This window comes from Hyaena hyaena, unplaced genomic scaffold, assembly GCF_003009895.1.
Source record: "Hyaena hyaena isolate Hyena2069 unplaced genomic scaffold, ASM300989v1 scaffold_451, whole genome shotgun sequence".
Taxonomy (NCBI): domain Eukaryota; kingdom Metazoa; phylum Chordata; class Mammalia; order Carnivora; family Hyaenidae; genus Hyaena; species Hyaena hyaena.
The window spans coordinates 1,276,586-1,304,109 of record NW_024081080.1 but is presented as its reverse complement, the minus strand read 5'-3'; the positions used below and the strand labels follow the sequence as shown (position 1 = coordinate 1,304,109).

At 42.5% G+C, this 27,524-nt stretch overlaps 1 protein-coding gene across 2 annotated transcripts; it reads left to right on the top strand.

The window, feature by feature from the left end:
- Window positions 1–709: 709 nt before the first annotated feature.
- IGBP1 (immunoglobulin binding protein 1) lies at window positions 710–26,583 on the top strand. 2 transcript variants are annotated; one of them, XM_039253379.1, is made up of 6 exons: window positions 710–1,080; window positions 1,465–1,758; window positions 10,036–10,231; window positions 12,411–12,490; window positions 13,176–13,288; window positions 26,104–26,583. In XM_039253379.1, exons 1-6 carry the CDS (start codon window positions 890–892, stop codon window positions 26,247–26,249), a joined length of 1,020 nt encoding a protein of 339 aa, XP_039109310.1. In that variant the 5' UTR covers window positions 710–889; the 3' UTR covers window positions 26,250–26,583. The 2 variants fall into 2 exon arrangements, with proteins under 2 accessions (XP_039109310.1, XP_039109309.1); XM_039253378.1 differs by having other exon boundaries at window positions 778–1,080; window positions 26,101–26,583.
- Window positions 26,584–27,524: the final 941 nt, after the last annotated feature.

Below are 27,524 nucleotides of genomic sequence, written 5' to 3'. Positions count from 1 at the left end.
GTATGGGAAATAGATTTGTAAATCGCTAACTGTAATCCATTGTCGTTGGTGCTTTGACGGAGATTCATAGAAAGTGAAAATTTTCAGTGGCTTGGGTGTGGGGAGGGTATCAAAAAGGGTTTCACACAATGACTTTGGAAAGGAAGCCGACTTTGGAGTGACTAGAGTTGCAGGGGTTTGGGAGGAAGGGGTGGGTGTGTGTAGGAGCCCGGCCGGTAGGTCGCAGGGGTCGGGGGGTGGGGGGCGTAGGGTAGGCGTGCGTGCGTGCGTGCGTGCGTGCGTGTGTGTGTGTAGGAGGAATGACGTGGATGGGAAGAGGGCGGGTCCCAGGATTGGCTTGGGAGAAGCCTGGGGTCCCAGCGGCTGGAGGCATGGAAGCCGCAGGGGGGCGCCATCTCACTTCGCACTCAAGGGTGCAGACAATCGAAACAAGCACCTGGAGCCCCTGTCTGCCCCGGCCCCTTAACAAAGGGAGCGTCTCGCGAGGAGAGGCGCGCGCCTGGCCGGCCTCCGCAGCGCGCCCGCCACCGCAGTGAATTCAGCCTCGTCCCGCCGCGCCTGAGCACAGAACCCACGGAACATCCCGGCCTGGAGTCGGCGAGGAGCAAACCGTAAAACAGCACCCAGGGCTGGGCTTTGTTTGCTTGTTTTTAGCAGATGTCTGCTACTTGCCGATAGGCAGCAGCCTGGAAAAATAAGCCCATGGGACCCGTGGGCAGTGACTGCGACCAGCGGCTTCCGGAAGGTCTGTTTGACGCTTTGGTAACAATGAAGCGACTGAACCAATACGGTGCTCTTTCCGGTTTCGTTCACACTCGCCGAATTCTCCTTTTCCAAGATTGCCTTTGACCCCGGAAGTGAGGTCTTGCGCGTTCCTCCCTTCCCCAAGATGGCAACAGCTGAAGACGAGTTACTGCTGCCACGGCTCCCCGAGCTGTTCGAAACCAGCAGGCAGCTTCTGGACGAAGTGGAAGTAGCGACTGAGCCCACCGGTTCCCGCATAATCCAAGATAAGGTGTTCAAGGCACTAGACCTCCTTAAGAAGGCTGCTGAAATGGTAGCGCAGCTCGACTTGTTCAGGTATGGGGAACAGGGTAATAATGGCTAAGAACGGAGGTAATAATGCTTACCAAGGGTGGAGTCATTCAGTCTGGGTAGAGGAGACCCTTTTAAAAAGGACTAGGAACCTTTCATTCCCACCTCGCACTGCGATCTTGTGTACCTTGTTTACGTTCCCCCCCTGTCTTCGAGATAGTTGATATCCCACGACTCTGCTCCCTAGTGTTGACTCTCTGCAAAGGCATCAGGTGTGGGCGGTCAGCCACTTGCATTCAAGAAAACTGGCCACTGTTCCTTCGGCCTTGCCCTTCTCACACCCCCTGCAGCCTTCCCCTCACGCAGGCAGCAAGGGCTGCAGTGTGATTGTCCATCCAGGCTTCACAGCCTCATCTTTGCTCTTTCCAGCCAAAATGAAGATTTGGAAGAGATTGCTTCCACCGACCTGAAGTACCTGATGGTGCCAGCATTTCAAGGAGCGCTCGCCATGAAACAAGTCAACCCCAGCAAGCGTCTAGATCATTTGCAGTGGGCTCGAGAACACTTTTTAAACTACTTAACTCAGTGCCAATACTATCATGTGGCAGAGTTTGAGCTGCCCAAAACCAAGAACAACTCAACTGATAATAATACTGCTAGTTCCTCCATGGCCTATCCTAGCCTCGTTGCAATGGCATCTCAAAGACAGGCTAAAATAGAGAGGTGGGTCAATAGCTATAATTTGAGGACTGCCCAATGGCAGTGCTATTGCGTGGGGGTGGGGGGCGGTGCATGTTTTGTGGGGGGGGGTGGACAGTGGTGTCTGTCACTCTCTTGATTCCTTTTCAGCATTAGGCCCTGGTGAGAGTAAGTTCTCGTATGGTTTTCAAGAAGATTCTGCGTTTGCTGAGATGGCCATACCTAACTGTCAGACCTCTGCTACCCTATGGTTGCCAGCAGAAGAACACACTTTAGCATAGCGTCTCCCAATCTTATCCCACGTCACAGCATAGCAGTATTCATATGGCACAGGCAGGTAAATATCTATGCAGGGCACAGTGCCTCGTAGCTACAATCCATTTACAGTCCACTGAGTGAGAAGTTCTGGTCTGAGTAGTGGCTCAGGTGTGTAACATCCTGAGCTAGTGTTAGTCCTAGCACAGCTTCATCATGTGACCTTGAAGAAGTTGCTTACTCTCAGTTTCGTGTAAAAAAAAAAACCTTTGACGAGTGCTCACAGTGGCTAGGATCTATGCTAGGCACTGGGGGTACAAACTGAGGGTGTTTGGAGGAGTATGAGTGGTCTCCACCTTGGAGGAGTATACAGTGTGGGGAGGAGAAGAGGCATAGAAACAGTAGCAATATAAAAGGACGTGATGGAGAAATGCACAGGTACTGTGAGAGTAGACAGGAGAGGCACCTAGCCAAAGAAGGAGCAGAAGAGAAGGAAGGCTCCCTAGAAGAGGTGACTCCTGTTCTGAGTTGTTTAAGGACGGATAGGAGTGTCATCTACAGAAAGAGGAAAGGAGGGCATTAGCCAGCAGAGGTAATAGTGTTAGTCAAGCTACAGGGGCATAAAAGAGCACAGTGCTGGGTTGGGGATGTGTGTGGGGAACCACTGTAAGCAATCAGGTGATGCTAGAACATGAAAGGGGTGAGGGAGAAGGGGAAGGAATCATGCTGAAGAATGTTGTGGGGTCCAGACCAAGGAGACTTGGGGTGTGAAGAGGGTGAAGGAACAGCCCCGCTGCTAAGGACGTGGGGAGGGGTTTGAATCTCACTGCCACCATTTAATCACTCTCGCTTGGGGTAAGTTGCTTAATCATTTGGTGCCTTAATTTCCCCAGCTGTAAAATTGGACAGTAACAGGTCTTTCTTCATAAGGTAGTTTTGAAGATGAAAAGGGAAATACACAAAAAGCACTTAGCATAATGTCTGATACAGTAAGTATTCAAAGTCAGCTATTGTTATATCTTTGTAGCTGAGTACTGGTTGTGGAGTCAGAGAGCGGGGTTTGAGACCCAGCTTTACCTGTAAGCCATGGGACATTGGGTAACTTATATAACCTGTCTGAGCCTCAGGGTTCCTTATGTGAAACCATGTAAAAGTAATAATTGTACCAAGAAACATAATGTTAATGTTAAGAAACATAAACAAGAGCACATAAAACAGCTAGCACAGTGTCTGGCACATAGTCACTAGTCTGGAAATGTCACTTACCAGTAGGCCATGCTAAAGAACCTAAATTCGGTTGGTGATTGGGAGTCACGGAAGGTTTTTGGGTTGTGTTTTTTTTTTTTTTTTAAAGAGCAGCATGGTTATATTTGCATTTTAACTAGCATACACTGGGAGCAGTGTATGGAAGGAAGCAGTGTGAGGGAGAATATTAGATCCAGTTAGGTCACAAGTGATGAGGCCTCACAGCAGCAATGGCAAAAGAGATGGGATAGATTTATTTAGAGGGGTTGAATCGGCAGAGAACTTGGTGATCAGTTAGTTCTGGGAGGTGCGGTAGATGGAGGCAACACAAGGAAGATGTCCACATTTGTGTCATAGGTGGATGGCTTGTGGAACTCATTAAGATGCGGTATAGAGGAGGAAGAACAAATCAGGGGATAGGGGAGTGTACAAATTCGGTATTGAGCCATTGAAGGTGTTTAGGATACCTCCAGATAGAGGTATCTGGTAGCATGTAGCTCAGAGAGGCCTGGTCTAGAAAGCTGAAAATCGATTCATTCATTTGGCAAATATGTATTGAGCCTTTCTTGAGCGCCAGGAACTGTTCTAGGTAATGGAGAACCAGATGAAGTCAGTGGCCTCATGAAGCTTTTATTTTGGTGGAGGAGACAGACTATAAAGCTAGTAAATAATTAGTCAGGTGGTATAGTTTGGGGTTAGTGACAGTGAATAATAATGTTTGAGGAAATGGGACAAACTGATAGGAAGTGGAATTCAGCATCATGTCTTTTGTAAGAAGGTGGGGGCAGCCCATTGGCATGTGACAGATAGTTTAACCAATGAGTTCAGTATCCAGATAATTATACTATACCCCCAAAAAAGGACTATAAATGCCATAGAGCTACAGTGTTGCAGAGAAAGGCCAAGGAGTGAGCACGTCTGGTTGGAGGGATGAGGATGAAGTTTCAGAATGTAATGCATTTGCGATGAGCCTTGAATTCTGGTTAAAAATGGCAATTACAGATTTTCCTGAATGTCAAAGAAATAATACTGATTGTAGAAAATTGGAAAAGCAATATTTTTGAATTTAAAAAAAAAAAAAAAAGGCCTTAATCCTGGCACTCAGAAATGATCTTTGTTAACTTCCCGATATATTTCCTTCCAGATATATAGTTATTTTAGCTAATAGATGTGGAATAATACTGTATATATAGTTTTGTTTATCCTTTTCAAACCTAACATATTGTGAGCGTTTCCCCGTGTCTTTTGAAACCATGATGTTTAATGGTTGCATAATATTCCATCCTATAGTTGTGCCACAGTGATTTAAACTAATCTTTTATTGTCAAATACTTAGACTATGTATAGGTTGGGGGGGGGGTGTTGTTTTTATTCGGTTTTGCTCTTGTAAGTAGCGTTTTGAACTGGCATCTCTAACTGCATCTGTCAGGGTTTCATTAAGATATATTTCTAGAAGGACCAGTGAGTAGATCAAAGGGTTTGAATATTTTAAGACTTGATGGTGGCAACACTGTTTTCTACAGTAACCAAGTTTTAGAATATGCCCCACCACACTGGGCTTGCACGGTAACACTTAGAAAATCCAATTGGGAAAACCAGAAAAGGTATCTCATTGTTTTTATTTGCATTTCTTTGGCTAGAAAGCTTGGTCTTTGAACATTTCTTAAAAATGTCTGCCCAACAAGATAACGAGGGTATCCTTATGCTAATGGCTGCCACATTTATGTCATGAGCCCAGATCTTTCCTGACCTTCAGACTCCCAGACATCTCAGACTTAACATGGCCTAAGTTGAACCCTTGGCTTTTCAACTCCCAGTGTGCCCCCACACCCAGGTCTTCATCTCATTCAGTGTACCACCATTCACCTAGGAGCTAGCTTCAGTTCCTCCCTTCTGAATCTCTACATCCCGTCCACCAGCCAGACCTGCCAGTTCTAGCTACGAAACGAATCTTCCGTCCTCCTGTTTTTTGGGGTCTCCACTGTCCTACCTTAGTGTAGGCCACTAGCACTTCACCTGAAATAGCCAAGCCACTGACTACGAGGCCCTGCACGGTCTGGCGCCCGGTTCTCTTCCCGTGTCCGCTAGGTTCCAGCCCCAGTTGCCTTTTCTTTTGGTTCTTTGCACAGGCCCAGCCCCTTCCTGCTACAGTCTTTGTACCTGTTCTCCTCGCATGAAACGCTCTTCATTTTCCTGTCTTCCTGGGCTTTGTCTTTCTCCCCTGCTCTAGAATGTGTACTCCTTGAGGGCAGGAGCCGTTTCTCTCTTATTCAGTGTGGTATGCCTAGCACAGGGCCTGGCATAGAGGAGGTGCTCAAGAAGTGTTCGTTATTGACAAGCAGGGGGAGCAACATGAGCAGAAGCCCAAGGCGCAGGGTGCTTTGAGGTATGTACGAGGAACGTAGAAAGTTCTAGTTGGGCAGAAGCCAAAGGTACTGTGGTCGGAGGTCTGCACAGGGAAGTGATGTGTGTATAGAATCCTGAAAGGTCCGCGAGAGGCAGAAAGACAAACTGGCACGTTATAATAGTATTTCAGCTGGGAAGAAGAGATAAAAATGAAGTGACAGCTATCAAAGACGTTCGTTTTGCAGGAAGCATTTCTAGGGTTAGAAAACACATTTTTGAGATCCTTGTTTATTTTCTGTAAATCCTCCCTCTTTACGTACTGAGGCCATCCTGCATACAACACCTAAATGTTGTATCCTCTCTCTCTCTCTCAAAACCTGTTTCTTCACATATCCTCTCCGCCGATTCTCACCTTTGACAGTAAGTAAGAGTCTGGCTGTATATCTGCATCTCCATTCTGGTGACAGAAATAGAGAAGTAGAAGCTATGTAAGTAATGGATGGGTCTAGTGTCAGATTCACTGAACTTAGATTCTGAAGTGCCGGCTGGGTAGCCGTGTCCATAGACAGAGGGCAGTGTAACTAAAACTTGGAGGAGGCTGTTTGGTGGCTGGTGCTAAAACCTTAGGAGCTTTGGTGGGTATGGATAGTTTACCAAGGAAAAACATGCAGAGAGGGGAAAAGAGCCAAGGATAAAACCTTGGGGCAAGTTAAGGGAGAAGAAAGAGACAGGAAAGAGCATTCAGAGGTAAGACACTCAGCAAAGTATAGATAGAAGTGCTTATAGAAGCCTGGGAAAGAGAGAGAGAGCAAATGTTAAGTACTCTTTGAGGCTTCTCCCCACCAAGCTTCCCTCCCAGACACTATAGCACTTAGTTTTTGTTACTTATCACAGTGTAACTGTCATTCTGTAAACTTGGAACTCCTAAAGGTCAGAGATCCTGACTAATTGTATCTCTAGTATCATAATTGTGTCACTGTGTCCCTAGAGCCCGAGACAACAAGCCGATCATAGAACAGTTACAGTAGTCATAAGGAAAACAGAAGCAATAGGGTATTGCACAGAAAGCGTGGACTTGGAGTGACCAATCTGATTTCCTCCACTTAATAAGTGGGGCATCATCTAGCCCCTCCTGCCTCCCATTTCCCCATCCTCTAACAGTATCTGTATTCTGGTGCTGCTTACGAAGTACTTTCATGTGTATTGTTCCATTTGATTCTATTAACCACCCCAGGAAACGCAGCTTATTATCTCCATTTTAGAGATACGGAAATGGGGTATGAGAATTTACTTGTACAGAGTTACCTCATAAGCGTTCAGGTGAGGATTTAAACGCAGATCCTCAAATGCCCAGTTCTTGTGCTCATTCCAGCAAGGCACAGAAACGAGAAGCGTGGTCACTGTAAAGTATAGACTGTGGATTGAGGGAAGGTGTTTCTAGGATAGGGGAAAGGCACCAGTAGAGTGAAAAATCGTAACTGCTGATCCCAGGATTGACTGATAGCGTGAGGCCTGGGAAAATGTGGGTAGGGACAGGTTTCATAGCAAAAGGAGAACGGTAAAGACATTGCCCTGGTAAAAACAGCATTAGCTCCTTAAAGACGAGGGAAGGAGGAAAGGTGAAACTATGGAGATTTTAAGGGAAAGAGGGAAATTGATGGCCATTGGCTGGGCATTTGGCAACTGTGATGGTGGCATGGAATCCACAAAAGATGAACAAAAACAACTGGGCAAGAGTGACTGCTCGGCCAAAGTTTGATCATTTGAATTTGTCGTTGACTCGTTTGACACAAATCTGTAATTCGTGAGCTCTCCGCAGCAGCCTGAGAGCAGAAAAAGGGTGCGGGGAAAGTGGCCCAGAGTCAGAAGGGTGATGGGTGGTGCGGTAGGGAGTGTTTCCATGTAATGGCTCGCCATAGGAAACCTAGAACAGTGGTGGAAACCTAGAACAGTGGTGAAGGTCTAGGATGGTGATTTTCAATCTGTACCTCGGAGCTGTAAGATTCCACCACAGTGCCTGGGTAGGGAGGGATGTTGGGAGCCCTCCTCTGATTTAACTAGGGTGGGTTTTTATCTGTTTATTACTTATGGAGTTCCAGATACGCTCTCACAGGAAGAAAGGGTTCTTGGGACATCTGGGTGGCTCAGTCGGTTAAGCATCCGACTCTTGATCTCAGCTCAGGTCTCAATCTCAGGGTCGTGAGTTCAAGCCCCACATTGGGCACCACACTGGGCACGAAGCCTACTTTAAAGAAAAAGAAGAAGAAAAAGAAAGGGTTCTTTTAACTAAGACAAAGAGGTGTTAAAAACCCTGACCAAAAAAGCAGGAGTGGAAGAGCTAGAAGTTTCAAAGATGACAAGGAGAGAAGTCAGAGGAGTGAGGAAGTGAAGAAGAAGCCAGAGAGCACAGTGACAGTGCATGCAGAGAATGGGAAAGGAAGCACAAGAACCTTACTCAGAGGACCAGTAAACTGACCCAGAATTTACCCTGGATTGTATACATTCTAAGGCCCTGGTATGTTTTTCTCCTGATGTAGGTACATCCAGGAAAAAGGGTGGGGGTAGGATTGGGACCAGAATGAAATGTTTTCAAGCGATGTCTGTAATAGCATTCATGAACTACGAATTGACCTTTGTGCTGTTTTGCTCAGAGGCTGCCGATGCTGCTGCTGTGACAGTTATTTGTAATATAGAAACTGCCCCACTTGTTGGGTAAAAGGATCAGAAAAGCCTAAAATTCTGTATAATAAAGAATGTCTCCAGAGCAGTGGTTCTTGACTTTACGTGGGTCATGGACCTTGTTGATGATCTGATAAAAACTACAGACCTCTCCCAGGCAAAATAATAATAATAATTTCTTTTAATAAAAAATAAAAAGGTAGAATTCTGTATTAAATTTCAGGGAATTCAAGGACCTCCTCCTCTCAAACTCTGTCCATGGACCTCAGGTTAAGAACTCCAGATTCTTTTCCTTTACTCTCCTCTCTCAAGTCCTCATATCCAATAAATCTGTTTTCTAATTTAAATGCATCCATGTCTCTCCACCTCCCTGTTTCAAGTCACTGTCTCTCATCTAAATTGTAGCAACATCCTCTTAATTAATTTCCCTGCTTCCATCCTTGTCTCTCACCTCCCCACCCCCCCACCACGTTCTGCACTCCATACAACAGCCAAAAATAAAAGTTTTCATGTCACTCTATTCATGCCGTGTGTTCCTATCTCAAAATATCCTGGTATTTGATGTTTGGGGTTTAGAGCACACCGGATTCTACAAATTGTGGTCCTGGCCATCTCTTTTACCTCATTTACTGAATTCTTCTTCACTTCACGCCAGCCACAGTGGCCTCCTTTCTGTTTTGCAAACATGTCAAGCTAGGCTCTCTCCTACTCCAAGACCTTCGTATTTGCCTTTCCCCCTTAGAACACTCTCTCAGATATTTGCATGGCTTGCTTCCTTATTGAAGTCTTTGCTCAAATGTCACCTCTTCCTGATCACCGTGTATATAATAGCACTTCTACTTCTGTGCCATCATTCTGTCTGCCGTACCTTGCTTTTTGCTGTTATTTTGTGGCACTTATCACAGCCCAGCTCATCATCTCTTTTTGTCTGCTTCCATTAGAACAAAAGCTTCTGAAGAGCAAGGACTTTCTTGTATACACTGCTGTGTATCCAGTGCTGAGAAGAGTGCCTGTCACACAATAGGTACTCAGTAAATATCTTTTCAGGTGAATGATAGATGACCTGTTAGAATGCATCCTGAAAAAGGCAAGCAGGATGGTTGTGAGTCTTTATATTAGGATGAGTCAGGGAGGCACCTGGCTGGGTCAGACGGTGATTTTCAGCCCCATGTTGAGCGTAAAGCTTTTTTAAAAATGTGATAGTATAAATAAAAGCACTTAGTATAGAACCTTGTACTTGAGAAAAATACAATAGAGTATTTCCTTGGTTCAAACCATATGATTCCCTTAGCAAAAGGATGAGGCAGAAGAGCTGGGATTGTTTTGCCCAGAAAAAAAGAAGAGATGACCAATTTCTTTAGGCTGTTTCCCAAGGAATTCCTGCATCAGTGACAATTAAATAACCCTTAAGAGTCTGTGACTCTTTGAAGTTGTACTTCCCAAGTGGACCTTGTGTGATGCTAAGTATCCACCCTAGTAAGCCTTGAGCTTGCATCTGGAAAGATGAGGGGAGGAGTTGCTCAGATCAGGTTATTTCTGTATTTTTCTGCCTTTAGAATGTGGTTCTCAGCCCCTACTCATCCGTTCCTTACCCTGCAGTCTTGAGGGAACTGCCCTGGTGGTGAGTTCTGGGGTAGAGAATCTGTATTTTTGCCAAACTGGAAACCGGCATACTCCCTGCCTGGTCGTCAGCAAAGGTAAACTCTTATTGTGGCCTCCTTTGAAGGAATACCACTCTATTTTTGAGTTCATGGGTAATGCTTTTCTGTGGAACAGATACAAGCAGAAGAAGGAGGTGGAGCATAGGTTGTCTGCAATGAAATCTGCTGTGGAAAGTGGTCAAGCAGATGATGAGCGTGTTCGTGAATATTACCTCCTTCACCTTCGAAGGTGGATTGGTATCAGCTTAGAAGAGATTGAGAGCATTGACCAGGAGATGAAGATCCTGAGAGAAAAAGACTCCTTAAAAGAGGTAAGCCTGGTTGCTGCCCAGATAGCTCAAAAAGCTACTTTCAGAGAGATGAACGTTATACAGGAGAGTAACCAAATTAAAATCCTTTTAAGTCTTCATAAAAGCATTGTTCTTCTTAAGATTAGTGGAGGAAGGCTGAAGCTTCACTAGCCTTCTCTGGAGCTTACGATGTTGTTCCCCAGGGCTTTCTAACCTGTAAAACGCTTCTAGCCGTTTATAATTGTGTGACATGCCACAGAGAGAGAGACTTCTCTGAAGTAAAAATTGGTTTTGGCTGTGAGAGGTCACGACTGCCGAAGGAATGCAAAGGGAGGTGGGCCTCTAAAAAAATCTGTGCTTGACTGTAATAAACAAACAGGAAGAGGAATGGAATGGGAATGGAGAAGGAAAGTGGCACCAGAGGGAAAAGAGAAAAGAGTAGGAAGAAGAAGATCAAAGGAAAGATCAGGAATATATTTAGGTTTGAGAAGGAATCCAAATTTAACTTAGACAATGATGCGCTCTCACACCCTTAGATCTCCCAAGTAGGAGACACAGGAGGACATTTCCATGCACGGAATGCTGGGTGTGCTGATCAAGAAAACCTGGTGTAACACAGATTTGGCCGTCTTTGAAGATCATCACCCTGTTTTGGAGCCGCTGTTTCAAAAGATTAGGCTCCACTGCCACCTACTTTTCGGTTCAAGATACAAACGTGGCTTGAGTTGAATGTATCAGCTAGTTGCAAGCATTTATTTCGGTTCTCAGAGAAACCTCTTCCTAATTGGATTTGTACCAGTTATTAGCCCAGGAGCTTATGCCTCCTGGTAACATCAACATCAACGTAGTTCCTCGTGTTAAAGGATCAGAAATAAACAGTATTCCATATAACACCCAGTGCTCATCCCCACAAGTGCCCTCCTCCCTTCCTCTCTCCCCCACCACCATCTGTCCTCAGTTTGTGAGCACTGGCTGTTATATGGAAACCAACTTAACAAGAACTATTTTAAAAAATAAACTTAATGAAAGAAAATAAAATCTTTAAAAAAAGAAAAACAATATTCTAAGGCCAGGAGGCCCCTTGAGCATCTCTAGATGAGTGGTTTTCGAGCGTTTTGAGGCTGGCCTCTACTGGATCCTTGCCTGCCCCATTCTTTGCTGTTGTTGCTGTTGTTAAACATTCTCTCTCTCTCTCTCTCTCTCTCTCTCTCTCTCTCTATTTTAAGACATTTATTTATTTTTGAAAGAGAGACAGAGCATGAGCAGGGGAGGGGCAGAGAGAGAGGGAGACACGGAGACACAGAATCCAAAGCAGGCTCCAGGCTCTGAGCTGTCAACATAGAGCCCAACATGGGGCTCGAAACAACCAACTGCGAGATCATGACCTGAGCCGAAGTCGGATGCCTAACCAACTGAGCCACCCAGGCGCCCCTAAACACTCTCTTATTTGGTGTTTGGATCAGCTCTGGAAGTGATGGATGTAGACCTAAGTGAACACCTTTTCTCTGACCATACTTTGTTTCAGTATGCTCAGGACAGCTGAGATTCCCTGAAACCTTGTCATATGCCACTATATGAAAGTTACTAACACATTCTTTCCCCCTTGCATTTAGGAACACTGTCTTCTAAAAACCTGGCAGTTATTGACTAGTTATATTGGAAAGGGTCTTAATCATTCAACTTTAGCACTGAAGGCCAGGCTGAGGAAAGGGACTTCAAAATCAGCTCAAGGGATTTATCTGGAACATGGAAAAAGCCTTTGGAATCTCCTTCTTTAGAGGGGAATATCTTTTTTTTTTTTTTTACGTTATTTTGTTTTATTTTATTTTTTTTTTTTTTACAAATAGTTTATTGTCAAATTAGTTTCTACATAACACTCAGTGCTCATCCCCAAAGTGCCCTCCTTCATGCCCATCCCCTAGAGGGGAATATCTTAAAGCCAACTGATGTTTATACTTTTGGTGAGATGATTTCTCGGAGAACTTTCTCTTCCCCTCTTTTCAGCAAGGTACTCAGGCCTCCTCAAGGGAGCTAAGCAGCCTCCACCATTAGTATTCTGCTGTTGCATCTTAGAGACTGACAAATAGGGAGTGGGCACCATTTGAATCCAGGGCTTTCCAGTCATCTGAAGACTTAAGAGCCTATATCATGGGGTAGGCAGAATGGCAAATGCATTTCTGATAATGAATTTCCTTTCCAGGCATCAACTTCTTACTCACCTCGTCAAGACAGGCCTCCAATGAAACCCTTCGTTCTCACTCGGAACATGGCCCAAGCCAAGTAGGTAGTATTAAAAAATGGGTTGCCTTTGTAGGCACCCTGCTTTTATGGTTCAGTAACAGACAGAACGGACATTGTTAACAGGCCATGTCCTCATCTGTGGTGGCTGTTCTTTCATCAATGGGATGTTACCTCTAATATTTTCTATATGTCTGTCTTCATCAGACATTTCACTCAAACTCAAGCTTAAAAATGGGCTCAAAGGAAAGCCCACAAAAATAAAACAAAGAAGAAAGGGATCTAGAAGAGAATTGTACACTTCAGTTGTTTCCCATTACCTTCAGCTACAGTTCTCAAAAGGATGTATTTGCCTGTTTCAGATTTAATTCTGAGTTCTCGAAAGAAGATGCTCTTCCATTGGGTGACAGGAAAGTCTCCTTTCCTCTGTGTACCTTTTAGACCCACCAGCTGTAAATACAAAGCATCTGCTTTGTGGGACACTGGCCTCTGGGATTGCTTTCTAGGCAATGATCCTGAGCTATTTATCATCTCATGAAAGCTCTTGACTATACAGCCCCTTCCTGGATGTCTCTTGTTACATATCCTCCAGCTTACACAGCTCCTCAGAAGATAGCTGGGCAGGGGAGCCAGGATGAAACAGACGCAGCCTTTGTCACTAAAGAGAAGAGGCTTTTTAATAGTGCTGTGCATGTTTAGTTTTCTAAATGCAGTGTGATTCTTGCAGAGTATTTGGAGCTGGTTATCCAAGTCTGGCATCGATGACGGTGAATGACTGGTATGATCAGCATCGGAAATACGGAGCATTACCAGATCAGGGCATAGCCGAGAGAACACCAGGTATGAATGGGTACGAGAAAAGCAGTTATACTGTTATTGGTCCCTTACTCCCTAGCAGTTAAATTCAGACCAAGTACTGTTGCCCTTTAGGAGCAGAAGGAATCTGGACAAAGATTCTAGGCACTACTTTGTTTTCTTTATTATTAAGATAAATAGATGATTTGGGGAGGATGTAGGGAGCAGCTGCATGATTCTAGAATCTTTCTAGATGTCGTGGCATAAAAACAGACTGAGCAGCTAGGCAGCAAAACCAAAAATTCATGGACAGCATTTCCGCTTCTGGTAATGGCGGAGTAGGTTCTATCAGGCCAGTATCCCCCAAAGATAATAATTACAAACTGAAGAAAATAAAAATGCTACCTGAAGGAACTAGAGAATGACTGGAGAGTAGTCAACACTTAGAAGAAGGGAATGGTGCTTGGAATTTCTGGAGGACAGGGACTTTGACTTACTGTATTCTTGGTGTCCAACTCAGTAATTAGATGATGGTACATACTTGAGGCATCATTGGAAGGGAGAGGTTGGGGTCCCTATAAAGATGGAAGCAACATGGTTTATTAGAAGAAGTATGGCCAGACCTGGGGTAACTAATTACTCCTGCCGCTTAGTAGATAGGACATCATCTAGCCCCTCTGAGTCTGTTTCCTTATCTCATTTGATCCTCCTAACAATCCTATGGAGCAAACACGCTTATCCCCACTTTAGGGTGAGGAAATGGTGTCTGAGAACTGATGTACCCAAACTCAACATAGCTAGAAAGTGGCCAGGCTAGGGTTTGATTTCAGGCTTAAAACTCCTAGTTCCAGTGCTGTTTCCACTATATCACAGAGAAGAGAAGAGTGGTCATTTCAAAGGGTTTCCTGTTTTTTACATCTTCTCACCCATTGGCAGTCTGAAGTTGCTGAAATGTGGGGGTAGGTGAAACTTGGATAGACACTTACAGCCTTACTGGTTGAGGAACGAGAAAAATGAGTTCCAGGTGACCATAGCAACTGAAAAAATGAGACGACATCCCATAAAGCAGAAAAATAAGATGATATCCCATGAAGGACAGAACCATAGAGGAGGAGCCCTTATTCTCTGTATCAACCTTGGCCAAATGTCAGGCTGACACCTAAGCTATGTGTGCTCAGGATAGACTCCAAGCACCCTAGATAGGGCTTAAATAACAATGGAGGGTTCAGCTGCTGCCCGGTGCGGAGGAAATAGAATTTGGAATTTTGGTTCTAGACAAATGAACTGCCTGCTAAAATGAACCAGAACTCAGAGTCTCTACAACATAGCATTCACAAAGTCTGGGATTTAATTCTAAACTACTATACTATACTATACAGAGGGGAAAACCAGGAAAATGGGACTTATACTCAAGAGGAAAAGCAGTCAGTGGAGACCAACCCCAGATGACACAGATGTTGAAATTAGCAGACAGGGACTTTAAAGCAGTTTATTTACATGCTCAAGGACAGAGAGGGAAATATGCTTTGTAATAAGTGAAAAGATAAGAAATTTTAGTGGATAATGTCTATTATCCACAAAGTTTTTTTTTTTATTTTTTTAATGTTTTATTTATTTCTAGGAGAGAGAGAGAGAGAGAGAGAGAGAGAGAAACAGCGTGAGCAGGGCAGGGTCAGAGAGAGAGGGAGTCACAGACTCTGAAACAGGCTCCAGGCTCTGAGCTGGCAGTCAGCACAGAGCCCAACGCGGGGTTCGAACCCACGAACCACGAGATCATGACCTAAGTAAAAGTCGGACGCTTAACCGACTAAGCCACCCAGGCGCCCCTATCCACAAAGTTTATATTTACAAATGTACCTGCTACCCAGTGGCAAGTATTAATGTCGCCCATATGGACTCTTGAGCCCTCTTGAGTTTGCAGCATACACACTCCTAAATCATTGTAGTTAGACTTTCAAGTAATCTAACTTGTTCCTGGACATGTAACATGTTGATAATCCTCTCGATTTTTAGCAACATATAGAAACACCTCCTATCAAAACACTTCACAAGTTCTACTTTGTGTCAGCCATTGCTGATATTCTGTTGCTAGAGAATGCAGTGATATCGAGTATGTTGCAAGCTTTCAAGATAGCCTGAACTTTAAAAAGTTGATCCGTTAGTTGTATCCAATGGATGTAGATTGGCCTTCTAGTTCACTTTGTGTCAAGAGCTAAAACTGTAAACCTAACTTTCTCTTATTGGTGGGTAATAACTAAAAGATTTTATTTTCATGCTCAAAAAAAAAGAAGAAGAAACAAATAGAAAGAAATCTCAGTAGAGAAGTGGGAAGTACACACAAATTCTGAAGCTGAAAAATACAATACCTGAAGTTTACAAGCCATTGGGTAAGCTTAATGATAGGCAAGAAGAGAGAAGAAAAGGGGCCAGAAAAAAATTTTTTGAAGACATGATGGCTAAAATGTTTCCTAAGTCAATGAAACACAAATTTACAGATTCAGAAATCTTATCAAGCCCCAAGCAAGTTAAATACAAAGAAAGCCACACATAGGCACATCATTGTCAAACTGCTGAAAACCAAACAAAAAGAGAAAATCTTGAAAGCAGCCAGGGATAAAGTACATATTACATTTAGAAGAACAACGACACGAGTTGTTTCTGACTTCCCATTAGAAACCGTGGGAGCCAGAGACAGTGGAGCAACATCTGTAAAGTTTTGGGGGAGGAAGAAAACCTGTCACTCCAGAATTTTATACCCAGTGAAAATATACATAAAAATGAAGGCATAATTAAGGCATTTTCAGATAAAGCTGAAGGAATTCTTCACCACGAAACTGACATTGTGAGAGCTTCTGAAGGAAGTTCTTTAGGCTAAAGGGAATGATACCAGATGGAAACTTGGATATTCAAGGAATAAGGTACAGCAGAAATGGTAATTATGTGGGTAAATACAAAGGACTATTTCCCTCCCCACTTTTCAAAAGGGCTTTTCAAAAAAAGGCTTTCTTAAGGCAAAAATTATAATACCGTCCTGTGGGGATTATACTGTATGTAGATGGAATACATATGATGGCTATAGCAAAAAGGACAGAGTAAATGGGACCTTGTTGTGTGAGATTCTTCTGTTTTATGTGAAGTGGTACATATTATCTATTGCTGTGTAACAAGTTACTGCAAAAATTTAGCAACTTAAAATAATAAACATTTGTCGTCTCACATATTTTCTGAGAGTGAGGAATCCAGCATCAACTTTACTGGGTGATTCTGGCTTTGGATCTCTTGAGGTTGCAGTCAGGGTGTCAGATGACACCTAAGCTATGCAGTCTTCTGAATGCTTGACTGAGGCTGGAGGATCTACTTCACACTCATGGACTCATCATTCATGTGGCCCTTGGCAGGAGGCGTCCCCTTGTGGGTCTTTCTCTGAGGTTGCTCACAGCTAAGAGCTTCCTGTCCCCAAAGCAAATGATCTGAATGAGAATGACCAGGACAGAAGCCTCAGTATCTTTTTGAACCTGGCTTTGGAAGTGACATACCATGACTTCTGCCATATACTGTGGGCCACGTAGTGTGGGAGGGGACTACAGAAAAGCATGAATACCGGAAGGCTGAGATAGTCAGGGTTCATCTTTGAGGCTGCCTCTGACATGGTTTGGTATTAACTCCAAGGAGACTGGAAAGTTAGGAAGGAATATTGTATTACCTAGAGCAACCACTTAAAAAATAATGCATCTGGAGAATGAGAAGACAAGCCACAGACTGGCAGAAAATAGTTGCAAAAGACAAATCTGATAAAAGACTCTTCTCCAAAACATACAAAGAATTCTTAAAACTCAACAAAACAGAAACAAATACCCAATTAAAAAATAGGGAGAAGACCTGAGTAGACACCTCACCAGAGAAGATCTACAGAGGGCAAATAAGTATATGAAAAGAAGCTCAACATCATATGTCATTAAGGAATTGCAAATTAAAACAACAGTGATACCACTACACCCCCTAGACAAATGGCCAAAATCCAGAATACCAAAAGCTGACATGGGGAACATACCCATGGGAACAGCAGGGACTCACTCAATGCAAATGAGGATGCCAAGTGGTACAGCCACCTGGGAAGACCATTGCTTAATAAACTTAAGCATACTCTTACCAGACGATCCAGCAGTCCTGCTCCTTGGTATTTACCCCAATAAGTTGAAAATTTAGGTCTACATAAAACCCTGCACACAGTGGTTATGGCAGCTTTATTCATAATGGCCAAAACTTGAAAGCAACCAAGATGTTCTCGGTAGCTTGAAAGGATAACGTGTGGTACATCCAGACAGTAGAATAGTATTCATTGCTTTAAAAAAAAAAAAAAAAAGACAGAGAGCTTATCAAGAAATAGAAAAGATATGGAAAAACTTAAATATAGATTACTAAGTGAAAGAAGCTGGTCTGAAAAGGCTACATGCCATCTGATTCCAACTATATGACTTTCTGGAAAAGGCAAAACTGGAGAGACAGTAAAAGGATCAATGTTTGCTGGGAGTTAGAGGAGAAGGGATGAGTAGGTGGAGCACAGAGGATATTTAGGGCAAGGAGACTAGTGTATACATGCCATTGTATACATTTTTCCAAACCCATAGAATGTTCAAAACCAGGAATGAACTCTAATGTAGACCATGGACTTTGGCTGATACACGGATGTGTCAGTCTAGATTTGCTGATTGTAACAAATGTTCCACCCTGGCGCAGGATGTTGATAGTAGGGGAAGCTATGCCTCTGTGGGGGCAGGAGGTATATGGCAAAACTGTGTATTGTCTATTTTTAAAAATAATGTAAATAGACAAAGTTATAAAGTCAATGGATAAATTAGAAGAAAGCAAAAAAGAATGACTAGAGAAACAAAAGAAACCCAGAAGTGGTGAACAGAAAACCAGTAGCAGAATAGTAAATCCCATTCCAATCATATCAGTAATTATTCTAAATTTAAATGGAATAAACCTCCAAATTAGAAATCAGAGATTGATTTCAGATTCAGCTACACACTGTCTACAAGAGATGCATTGTATTTTATTAAATGTTTATTTCTTTTGAGAAAGCAAGAGTGAGCACATGTGGAGGGGCAGAGAGAGAGGGAGACAGAATCCCAAGCAAGCTCTGCACTGTCAGCACAGAGCCCGACATGGGGCTTGACCTCACAAACCGTGATGATATGACCTGAGCCAAAATCAGTGGTCAGACGTTCAACCAACTGAGCCACCCAGGTGCCCCAAGAGATGCGTTTTAAATGTAAAGGCACAGATTGGATAAAAGTGAAAAGATGAAAAAGAATATACCATGCTGACAATAAGCAAAAGAAAGCTGTAGTAGCTATAATAAAGTCAGATAAATTAGACTTCAAGACAAAAGGTAGTACTGGATGTAAATAAGGGCATTTCATACCAATAAAAGGGGAAATTTATCAGGAAGGTCTAGCAGTAGTAAACATCTTCATGTCTAATAACAGGCTTTAAATTACAAGAATTAAAAATTGACAGATGAAAATAGAGAAATAGACAAACCTCACTCATAGTTGGAGATTTTAATACTTCTCTTTCACTAATTGAAAGAATTACTAGACAGGAAATCGGTAAGGACGTAGATGATCTGGACAACACTAGCAGCCACCTTAACCTGTTTTACATTTATAGAACAATATATCCAACAATTGCAAAACACGTCGTTTTTTCAAGTGTGCGTGGTACATTCATCAAGAGAGATGATATTCTGGGCCATCAAATAAGTCTCAGTAAGTTTCAAGGATTGAGATCACACTAAATATGTTCCCTGACCACAATGGAATTAAATTATCAATCAATAACAACATACCTAGGACGTCTTCAAATATTTTTAGAATATAGTTGGTTTTTTTCCTTCTTAATTTACATCCAAGTTAGTTAGCATATAGTGCACCAGTGATTTCAGGAGTAGATTCCTTAATGCCCTCTTTCCCATGTAGCCCATCTCCCCTCCCACAACCTCTCCAGCAACCCTCTGTCTCTCTATATTTAATATATATAAATTATAAACTATAAATCTATATTTAATATTTATATATATCTTAATATCATAAACAATAATGTTTTTATAATATTTTTGCTTCCCTTATGTTCATCTGTTTTGTATCTCAGATTCCTCTTATGAGTGAAGTCATATGTCTTTCTCTAATTTCACTTAGCATAATACCCTCTAGTTCCATCCACGTAGTTGAAAGTGGCAAGATTTCATTCTTTTTGATTGCTGAGTAGTTTTCCATTATATATGTGGAATATAATATATATATATATATATATATATATTTTATATGCCACATCTTCTTTATCCATTCATCAGTTGGTAGACATTTGGGCTCTTTCCCTACTTTGGCAATTGTCTATAGCATGGCTATAAACATTGGGGTGCATGTGGCCCTTCAAAACAGCACACTTGTATCCCTTTTGTGGTTCCATACAAATTTTAGAATAGTTTCTTCTAGTGTTGAGAAGTATGCTGGTGCAATTTTGATTGGGATTGCATTGAATGTGTAGATTGCTTTGGGTAGTAATGACATTTTAACTATATTTATTCTTCTGATCCATGAGCATGGAATGTTTTTCCATTTCTCTGTGTCTTCTTCAATTTCCTTCATAAGTTTTCTATAGTTTTCATCATAAAGATCTCTTGTATCCTTGGGTAGGTTTATTCCTAGGTACTTTATGGTTTTTTGTGCAGTTGTGAATGGGATCAGTTTCTTGATTTCTCTTTCTGTTGCTTCATTATTGGTGTATAAAAATGCAACCGATTTCTGCACGTTGATTTTGTACCCTGCAACTTGGCTGAATTCTGGATCAGTTCTAGTAGGCTTCTGGTGGAGTCTGTCGGGTTTTCTATGTACTGTATCATGTCGTCTGCAAAGAGTGAAAGGTTGACTTCCTCTTTGCCAATTCTGATGCCTTTTATTTCCTTTTGTTGTCTGATGGCTGATGCTAGGACTTCAGCGCTATGTTAAACAACTGAACTGGACACTTTAAATCGGTAAAGTTTATGGCATGTGAAATCTATCTCAAAGCTGTAAAAAAAAAATTGAACACAAAATTTACCAAGGTCAGATCTCACACAAAATTACTATAAAGGTGGGAGGGGGAAGGGGAATCAAAAGCGCTCCAGAAGGACACACTCAAAAAAACAACAAATCTAAAATCTGTGCTGTTTTTAAAAATCTAATATTTTTACTGTTAAAAAATACATACTGTTTGAAAATTAGTTGGATAGCATTAGGAAAACTGTATAAGACATAGGAGAACAATATAAAGCAGGATTCATAAAACACAGAAATGCCGTGACAACTTGGGAGAAGAATTATTTCAGAAGTGAAAGCTAGACCGGAAGCAAGCCAGAATGGGTGAACATACCAGAAAATGCCTTACTAAGGTAAAAAAAAAAAAAATGTTTTACATTAAAAAAAAAACGACACAAAGATAAACAGGACTGGGGGTGTGGGGAAAGTGACTAGTGTTAAAGATAGCAAACAAGACCAGGCTTATGGATAATAGGATAATCAACCAAAGCAAGGAGAAAGAAAGAATAAATGCGAAAAGCTAATGTTTAGGAAACTTTCCTGGCATTAAAAAAAAGATACAATTTGATAAAGCACACGTGTACCTGAGACTGACAAGACAGGTTCTAATAACATTACTAGACTTTGAAAAAAGAGGGAAAAATGCCTTAGACATTTCAGCAAAACCAGCAGATGATTTTAAAGGAAAGAAAGGTCACTTTCCAACTCTTGTGACACCAATGCTTTTATGCCAGAATAAACTGCAGTATTTGAGATACTCAAGGGGAGGACTAGGAGCCAAGGACACTATATCTGGTAAAACTGCTAGGTATAAAGAGTATAGACGTTTATGAACATAGAGGAGCTCAGGAAATACTGTTCCTAGGATCCCTTCCTAAGGAATTTACTAGAGAATGAGTTTCAGACAGCCAAAATGATGAGAAAGACTTCAACTAAGTACTGGTGGTGAGCACTAGTTACTTGTAGAACCAAGACTAAATAGAGATTAAAAGGGAGACACTAGAGTATGTAATGTTTATATGTTCAGTGTTCAGAAAATGTAGATACAGTACAGCTATTTTTTAAAATAGAGAATTGGGGAAAGCATATGCAAAAAAGAATGAACTGTTCTCAGCAATTATATTGGTGTGACAGCATTAGTGTTATTCTGAAACTGTGTGAAATACTATAAATGAGTAATTATGATAGTCTAATTCTATCATCTTTCTTTGAGAAGTAACACTTTTAGTGTGGAAGAAAACAGATGTAATTCAAAAAAGGTTAAGTTAGAAATAAGGTGCTGAAATTTTATTAAAAGTAAACGCACGCACACAGCTTGTGGTCTTGAAATACCATTCCCATTAAAAGAAACCAGGATATCTTAGAGAAATAGCTAATTCCAAGTCTAGGGTAGGAAATTTACAAGATGAGCTGGAAACATCTTGTTAGAAATATAGAGAAGAGGGCCATCTGGGTTGCTCAGTCGGTTAATTGTCCGACTCTTGATATCGGCTCAGGTTGTGATCTCATGGTTCGTGAGTTCAGGCTCTGTGCCGATGGCGGGGAACCTGCTTGGGAATTTCTCTCCCTGTCTTCCTTCCCCCCCCCCCAAATGCATATACACACGCATACATACACACATTCTTTAAAAACAAGATAGGGAAGACATTTTCAAAAACAACTAGGGTCATATCAAAAGGACTCAGAAGCCAGTTTGAAAGTTTCCATTGTCCAGAGACAGTTTGGCTTCAAACTGTTGTTAGTAGCAACGAGCACATCCAGAGCACACATTTGGGTTTCTCATATCATTCTCTAAAAACCAGAACCCATTAGAGAAATGGCTTCTTCTAGGCTGGGGCAGAGAATAAACAAGATGACCCCAAAGCATCTTTTAGTACTAGAAAATAAAGGACTCAAAAAACAAAACAATCTAAGTATGTTAATGGACACAAGGGCCAGCTGAAAGAACTCTTGCTGACCAAAACTGGAAGAATTTGAGCAGGAAAATAACAGTATTAGATTACCAAAAACATGTATAACTACCCATGAGTCTATAGTGATAGAAATAAATGATGACATAAATGGAGGAGAAGAGACAGAAAAACGCTAAATAATTTGCATATATACTCCCGTCTCAAGGACATGGAGCATAACTCCCTCTCCCTCTCAGTTGTGGGCTGTTTAGTGACTTCCAAAGACCACAGTGTGGAAGGGGAGGGGGAAAAACTTCACAGTTAGGAACCTTACAAACACTGTCTTAGTCGGATGATCCAGGTTGATTAACATCATCAGTGAGAAGTCATGTTGATGGTTGTGTAGCCGAGATTTGATGTGATGAGAAGGACATTTCAGCCTTTATGATATTCTTTTCCAAACCCTATAACCCCAGTCTAATTAGGAGAAAAACATCAGGTACTCCTAAATTGAGGGACATTCTGAAAAATATCTGATGAGCACTCATCACAACTGCTCAGGTCCTCAAAAACAAGGAATATCTGAGAAATTGTCACAACTGAAATGAGACTAAAGAGACAGAGGACTAAATATAATGTGGCGCTCTGGGTGGGATCCTGGGACGAAAAAAGGACATTAGATAAAACCTCAGCGAGGGTCGCCTGGGTGGCTCAGTCGGTTAAGACTTCGGCTCAGGTCATGATCTCATGGTTCGTGGGTTCGAGCCCTGCGTCGGGCTCTGTGCTGACAGCCAGCTCAGAGCCTGGAGCCTGTTTCAGATTCTGTATCTCCCTCTCTCTCTGACCCTCCCCTGCTCACGCTGTCTCTCTGTCTCTCTCTCAGAAATAAATAAAACATTAAAAAAAAAAGCCTCAGGGAAAAAGTAGTGTAGGATGCTAATCATAGGGGAAATTGGGTACAGATACATAGGAATTCCATGCTATCTTCTCAAATTTTCTGTAAATATAAAACTATTCTATTAAAAGCTTATTTACATATTTTTAAAGAAATCATTGTCGTGGGTTAAAACCCATCAAATATGTTGGGGCACCTCAGTGGCTCAGTCAGTTAAGCATTCAACTCTTGATCTCAGCTCAGGTCATGATCTCAGGAACGTGAGTTCAAACCCCACATTGGGCTCCACGCTGGGCATAAAGCCTACTTAAACATGTATATATTTAAATCCATGAGTTGCAATTATATTTGAAAATAGAAACTGTTCAATTTTAGAGGATGATAAGGAACCAATTGATTGATTACCTTGACAAGTGGTAAACAAAGTGAAAGAATCAAGCATTTACATTGTTTTTTCCCCCCCTTGAGTAACTAAATAGTAGGAGATGAGAGGAAGCCTCTCTTCAAAAAAGCATTCTAGTTAATAAAAGAGTGATGTTAAAATGAGGAGCATCAGCTTTTTGAAACCTCCAGAAAATCAGTGAATCCAGGCATGAAGCATCAGTTGCCAACATCACAACACATGAGACATATATGTTATGAGCCACCTGGTGAGGGAGCACAGCACCAGCTGGAGTCATGCAGAAGGGCTCAGCCCTGAGTCAGATCAAGCCTCGGTATCCACTTGCCAATGTACAGAAATACGGAAGACCCTGTTGGACTGCAGCACAACTACACAGTCAGCAAAATCCAGATTTGGGGAAACTATACAGGTCAGATGCCCCAGTTTCTTCAATAGATAATTTGGAAGGATAGAAAAGGATGGGGTTGGAAACTGTAGATTAACAAGATCTCAAAACATGTTAATTTTTTTGTCTGTATATTTTTTAATGTTTTTATTTTTTATTTTTGAGAGAAAGAGTGTGAGCGGGGGAGGGGCAGAAAGAAAGGGAGACACAGAATCTGAAGCAGGCTCCAAGCTCTGAGTTGTCAGCACAGAGCCCGACGCGGGGCTTGAACTCACAAACTGTGTGAGATCACGACCTAAGCCAAAGTCAGATGCTTAACCGACTGAGCCACCCAGGTGCCCCGATCTGAAAACGTGTTTAAATGAGCAAGACTAACCTTAAAAACACGATGCTAAGTGAAAGAAGTCAGACACAAACACCATATATTGTTTGACTCCATTTATATGAAATTTCCAGAATAGGCACATCTATAGGGACAGAAGGTAGATTGCTTGCAGCCTGGGGCTAAGGGGCAGGAAGGAAAGGGAATCAACAGTATGTGGGCACAAGGGATCTTTTTGGGGTAAAGGAAATCATTTATCGGTGGTGAAGGTTTCACAACTCTGTACTAAAAATCATTGAGCACAAAAATGTACAAATAGACAACTCTGGCGTCTAGGGAATCAGACTTGGGTAATAAAACTATAATAAATGCCAGGAAGTTATTACTATAAAAGTTGGTTTAGTGGTTACCTTTTGGGAGGAGAAGGGGAGCGTTCTGATTTGGAAGATGCTCCTGAAGAAGCTTTTGGATAGGTACAGAAGCTCTATTTCTTTGCTTTTTTTAAATGTTTTTTAATGTTTTTGTTTTTGTTTTTTTGTTTTTTTTTTTTTAATATTTTTATTTATTTCTAGGAGAGAGAGAGACAGCGTGAGCAGGGGAGGGTCAGAGAGAGAGGGTGTCACAGACTGAAACAGGCTCCAGGTTCTGAGCTGGCAGTCAGCACAGAGCCCGACGCGGGGCTCGAACCCACAAACCGCGAGATCATGACCTAAGCGAAAGTCGGACGCTTAACCGACTAAGCCACCCAGGCGCCCCTAATGTTTTTGTTTTTGAGAGGAGAGAGAGAATGAGCAGGGGAGGGGCAGAGAGAGAGAGAGGGAGATACAGAATCTGAAGCAGGCTCCAGGCTCTGAGCTGTCAACACAGCACAGAGCCCGACACGGGGCTCAAACTCACGAACTGTGAGATCATGACCTGAGCTGAAGTTGGACGCTTAACCAAGTGAGCCACCCAGGCGCCCCTAGAAGTTCTATTTCTTGGTCCAAGTGGAGGCTACAAAGGTATAACCTCCTCATTAAAACTTAAGTTATATATTTTTTTTGTGTGTGATTTCCAGTATCTTTTATTTTACAGTAAAAATTGTTTCAAAAAATACACACACAAGAGATCAGATTGGAAGACATCAGATTCCCATGTATTTCATTTGTTACCGTAGTAATGAGAATTTTTCTCCTGGGCAAACTCAGGGTAGCCAAGAAATGCTCCCTTACCTCTCAAAGAAAATGGAATGAATGCAAAAGATGGATGTAGCAGTTGGTTTAATTTCTTTTGGGTGTGCCTTTCGGATTTCAGACCCTGTTCCAAACAAGTGTCAAATAGCACAGATATTCTTTTCCGGTAGGTTCAGCTGCCCTGTGATTTACAACTTCACACACACACATACACCTTCACACACACACACACACACACACACACCCCTGTAGAACTGTAATAAAGGAACTGGATGGAGGAGAAAAAGTCACCAGCAGTCCCTCCTTCTGGACACACCACAGATCAGTAAATCATAATTTTTTTTTTGCTTCATTGTTTTTGGCATGCTGGGGTTCTGTTGTGCAGTTGGTGTTTTTGGTGTGTGTGTGTGTAAGGGGTAGTGTTTGGCCTTTTCAGCAAGATTTCTTTCCCAAAATAGAACTGATTTGGAGAATTCAACTTTTATGTTTTTGCCTTCTTCTGTAAACTACTCAGTGCATCCTTTCTTACCTATTATTTAACACGTCACTGACTAAGTAATAGAAATACCCTGACTCTGCTGGCCCCGGGGTAGGCAGGTAGGCAGTATTCCTTGTTCTCATTTTGTGCAGCTGTGTTCAGGGTGGAGCTAAGGCCCCTGACATTCCCTTAGCTCCTCACCCCTGCTTTCCCATTTTTCCACTCTAGCAGAGCTCAAAAGAGCTGCTCAGGAACATGAAGATCAGGAGCAAAAGGAGGAAGAGGATGATGAGCAAGCGCTCCACAGAGCTCGGGAGTGGGATGACTGGAAGGACACCCATCCCAGAGGCTATGGCAACCGACAGAACATGGGTTAGTCTTCCCACAGCAAGACAGGACTACGGGGGCTCACACCTTCCCCACCAAGGAAAACCATGCCGTCTTCCCCTCCCTGGGCTCCTGCTTCGGCTGTGTACAACGAAGGCAAAGATGTTTAATCTTGCTTTGCGTTCAATAAAGTGTCAAACAATTAGGTGTGTATTTGTACCCTAGGTGATGAGCCAGCAATCTTGTTTTGGCATTATCATCCTCATCATGGTGTATTCCGATTTCTTAGGTGGAAAGACAAAAGTACTGAGAAATCACTCTGTATAATCAATGGCTGTATGAATTATCTTTTAAAAAATAATAAAAGTCCCTTCTATTAAATGAGCCTGTGGAGAAATTTGGGTATCAGTCGTGGCTGTTGTTTTGAGGGGGAGAGGGTCAGCTGTGGGTCCCTGGACTTCTGGGGGGAGGGGAATCTGGTCATCTTTGACGTGGGCATTGACTTTCCCAGCATCAAAACCACCCAGATGAGCTAGCACTTGCTTTCTCCTTCCTACCCTAGCACTGTGAAATAGCCCAACACAGCTTGACAAGGGGCAGATGTGAAAGCTGGAACTTTCCCTGCCTGAGACACAGCACTGTGTTCAGGAATTAGAGCTGTAAATGAATGACCCATAACAGTCCTCTCTACCTAGTCTTCCTTGCCTTGACCGGTAAAAGCGGGGGAAGCAGATAAGGGGCTGTGAGAGTCATCCTTGTGTACGCAGCTGGGGTTGAAGCCTTTACTCTCCTGGAACTATTTGCCAGAACCCTTAGTGGGAAGAGCAGCTCAGGCTGTAGCCCAGTTCTTAGGTGGGCTGACCTAATGATGAGGGAGCAGAAGGCAAACTGAGGGCAAAGTACAAGCTAGCATACCGCCCCCCCCAGGAGATATGTGTGATATTCCTCAGGCACTCCAGGCAGCCCAAGGACAAAGGCGAGGAACGGAAACAAATGATTAACTGATAGAGATCACAGTCATGCAGGACAGGAGTCTCCATCGGTTTACAAGACAAGAAAAAGGCAATCTTGTCAATAGCTTAATCTCCAGAAACCCATACACTGTTTCCTGGAGCCCCTAATATTGCCTTCCTCTCCATAGTGATACGGGGAAACAAGGCCAGGAAATGGAGGGGAAATTAAATTTCTTTATCACCTGCTGCCCATTGACAAATACTTGAGGCAAATACAGAGTAGACCATTTCTCCCGGAACCCCCTACTGTCCTAATGTTAATGCCTTACTAGAGGAAGAACAACCTTGACATGACAAGAGCAAGCCCTCTTA

What these genes read in the sequence shown, in the direction of transcription:
- IGBP1 (XM_039253378.1), top strand. Translation starts at nt 890, where the DNA reads ATGGCAACAGCTGAAGACGAGTTACTGCTGCCACGGCTCCCCGAGCTG. An exon ending in CGGAACATGGCCCAAGCCAA is followed by an intron (nt 12,491 to 13,175) that starts GTAGGTAGTATT and finishes TGATTCTTGCAG; the next exon opens with AGTATTTGGAGCTGGTTATC. An exon ending in CATAGCCGAGAGAACACCAG is followed by an intron (nt 13,289 to 26,100) that starts GTATGAATGGGT and finishes TTTCCACTCTAG; the next exon opens with CAGAGCTCAAAAGAGCTGCT.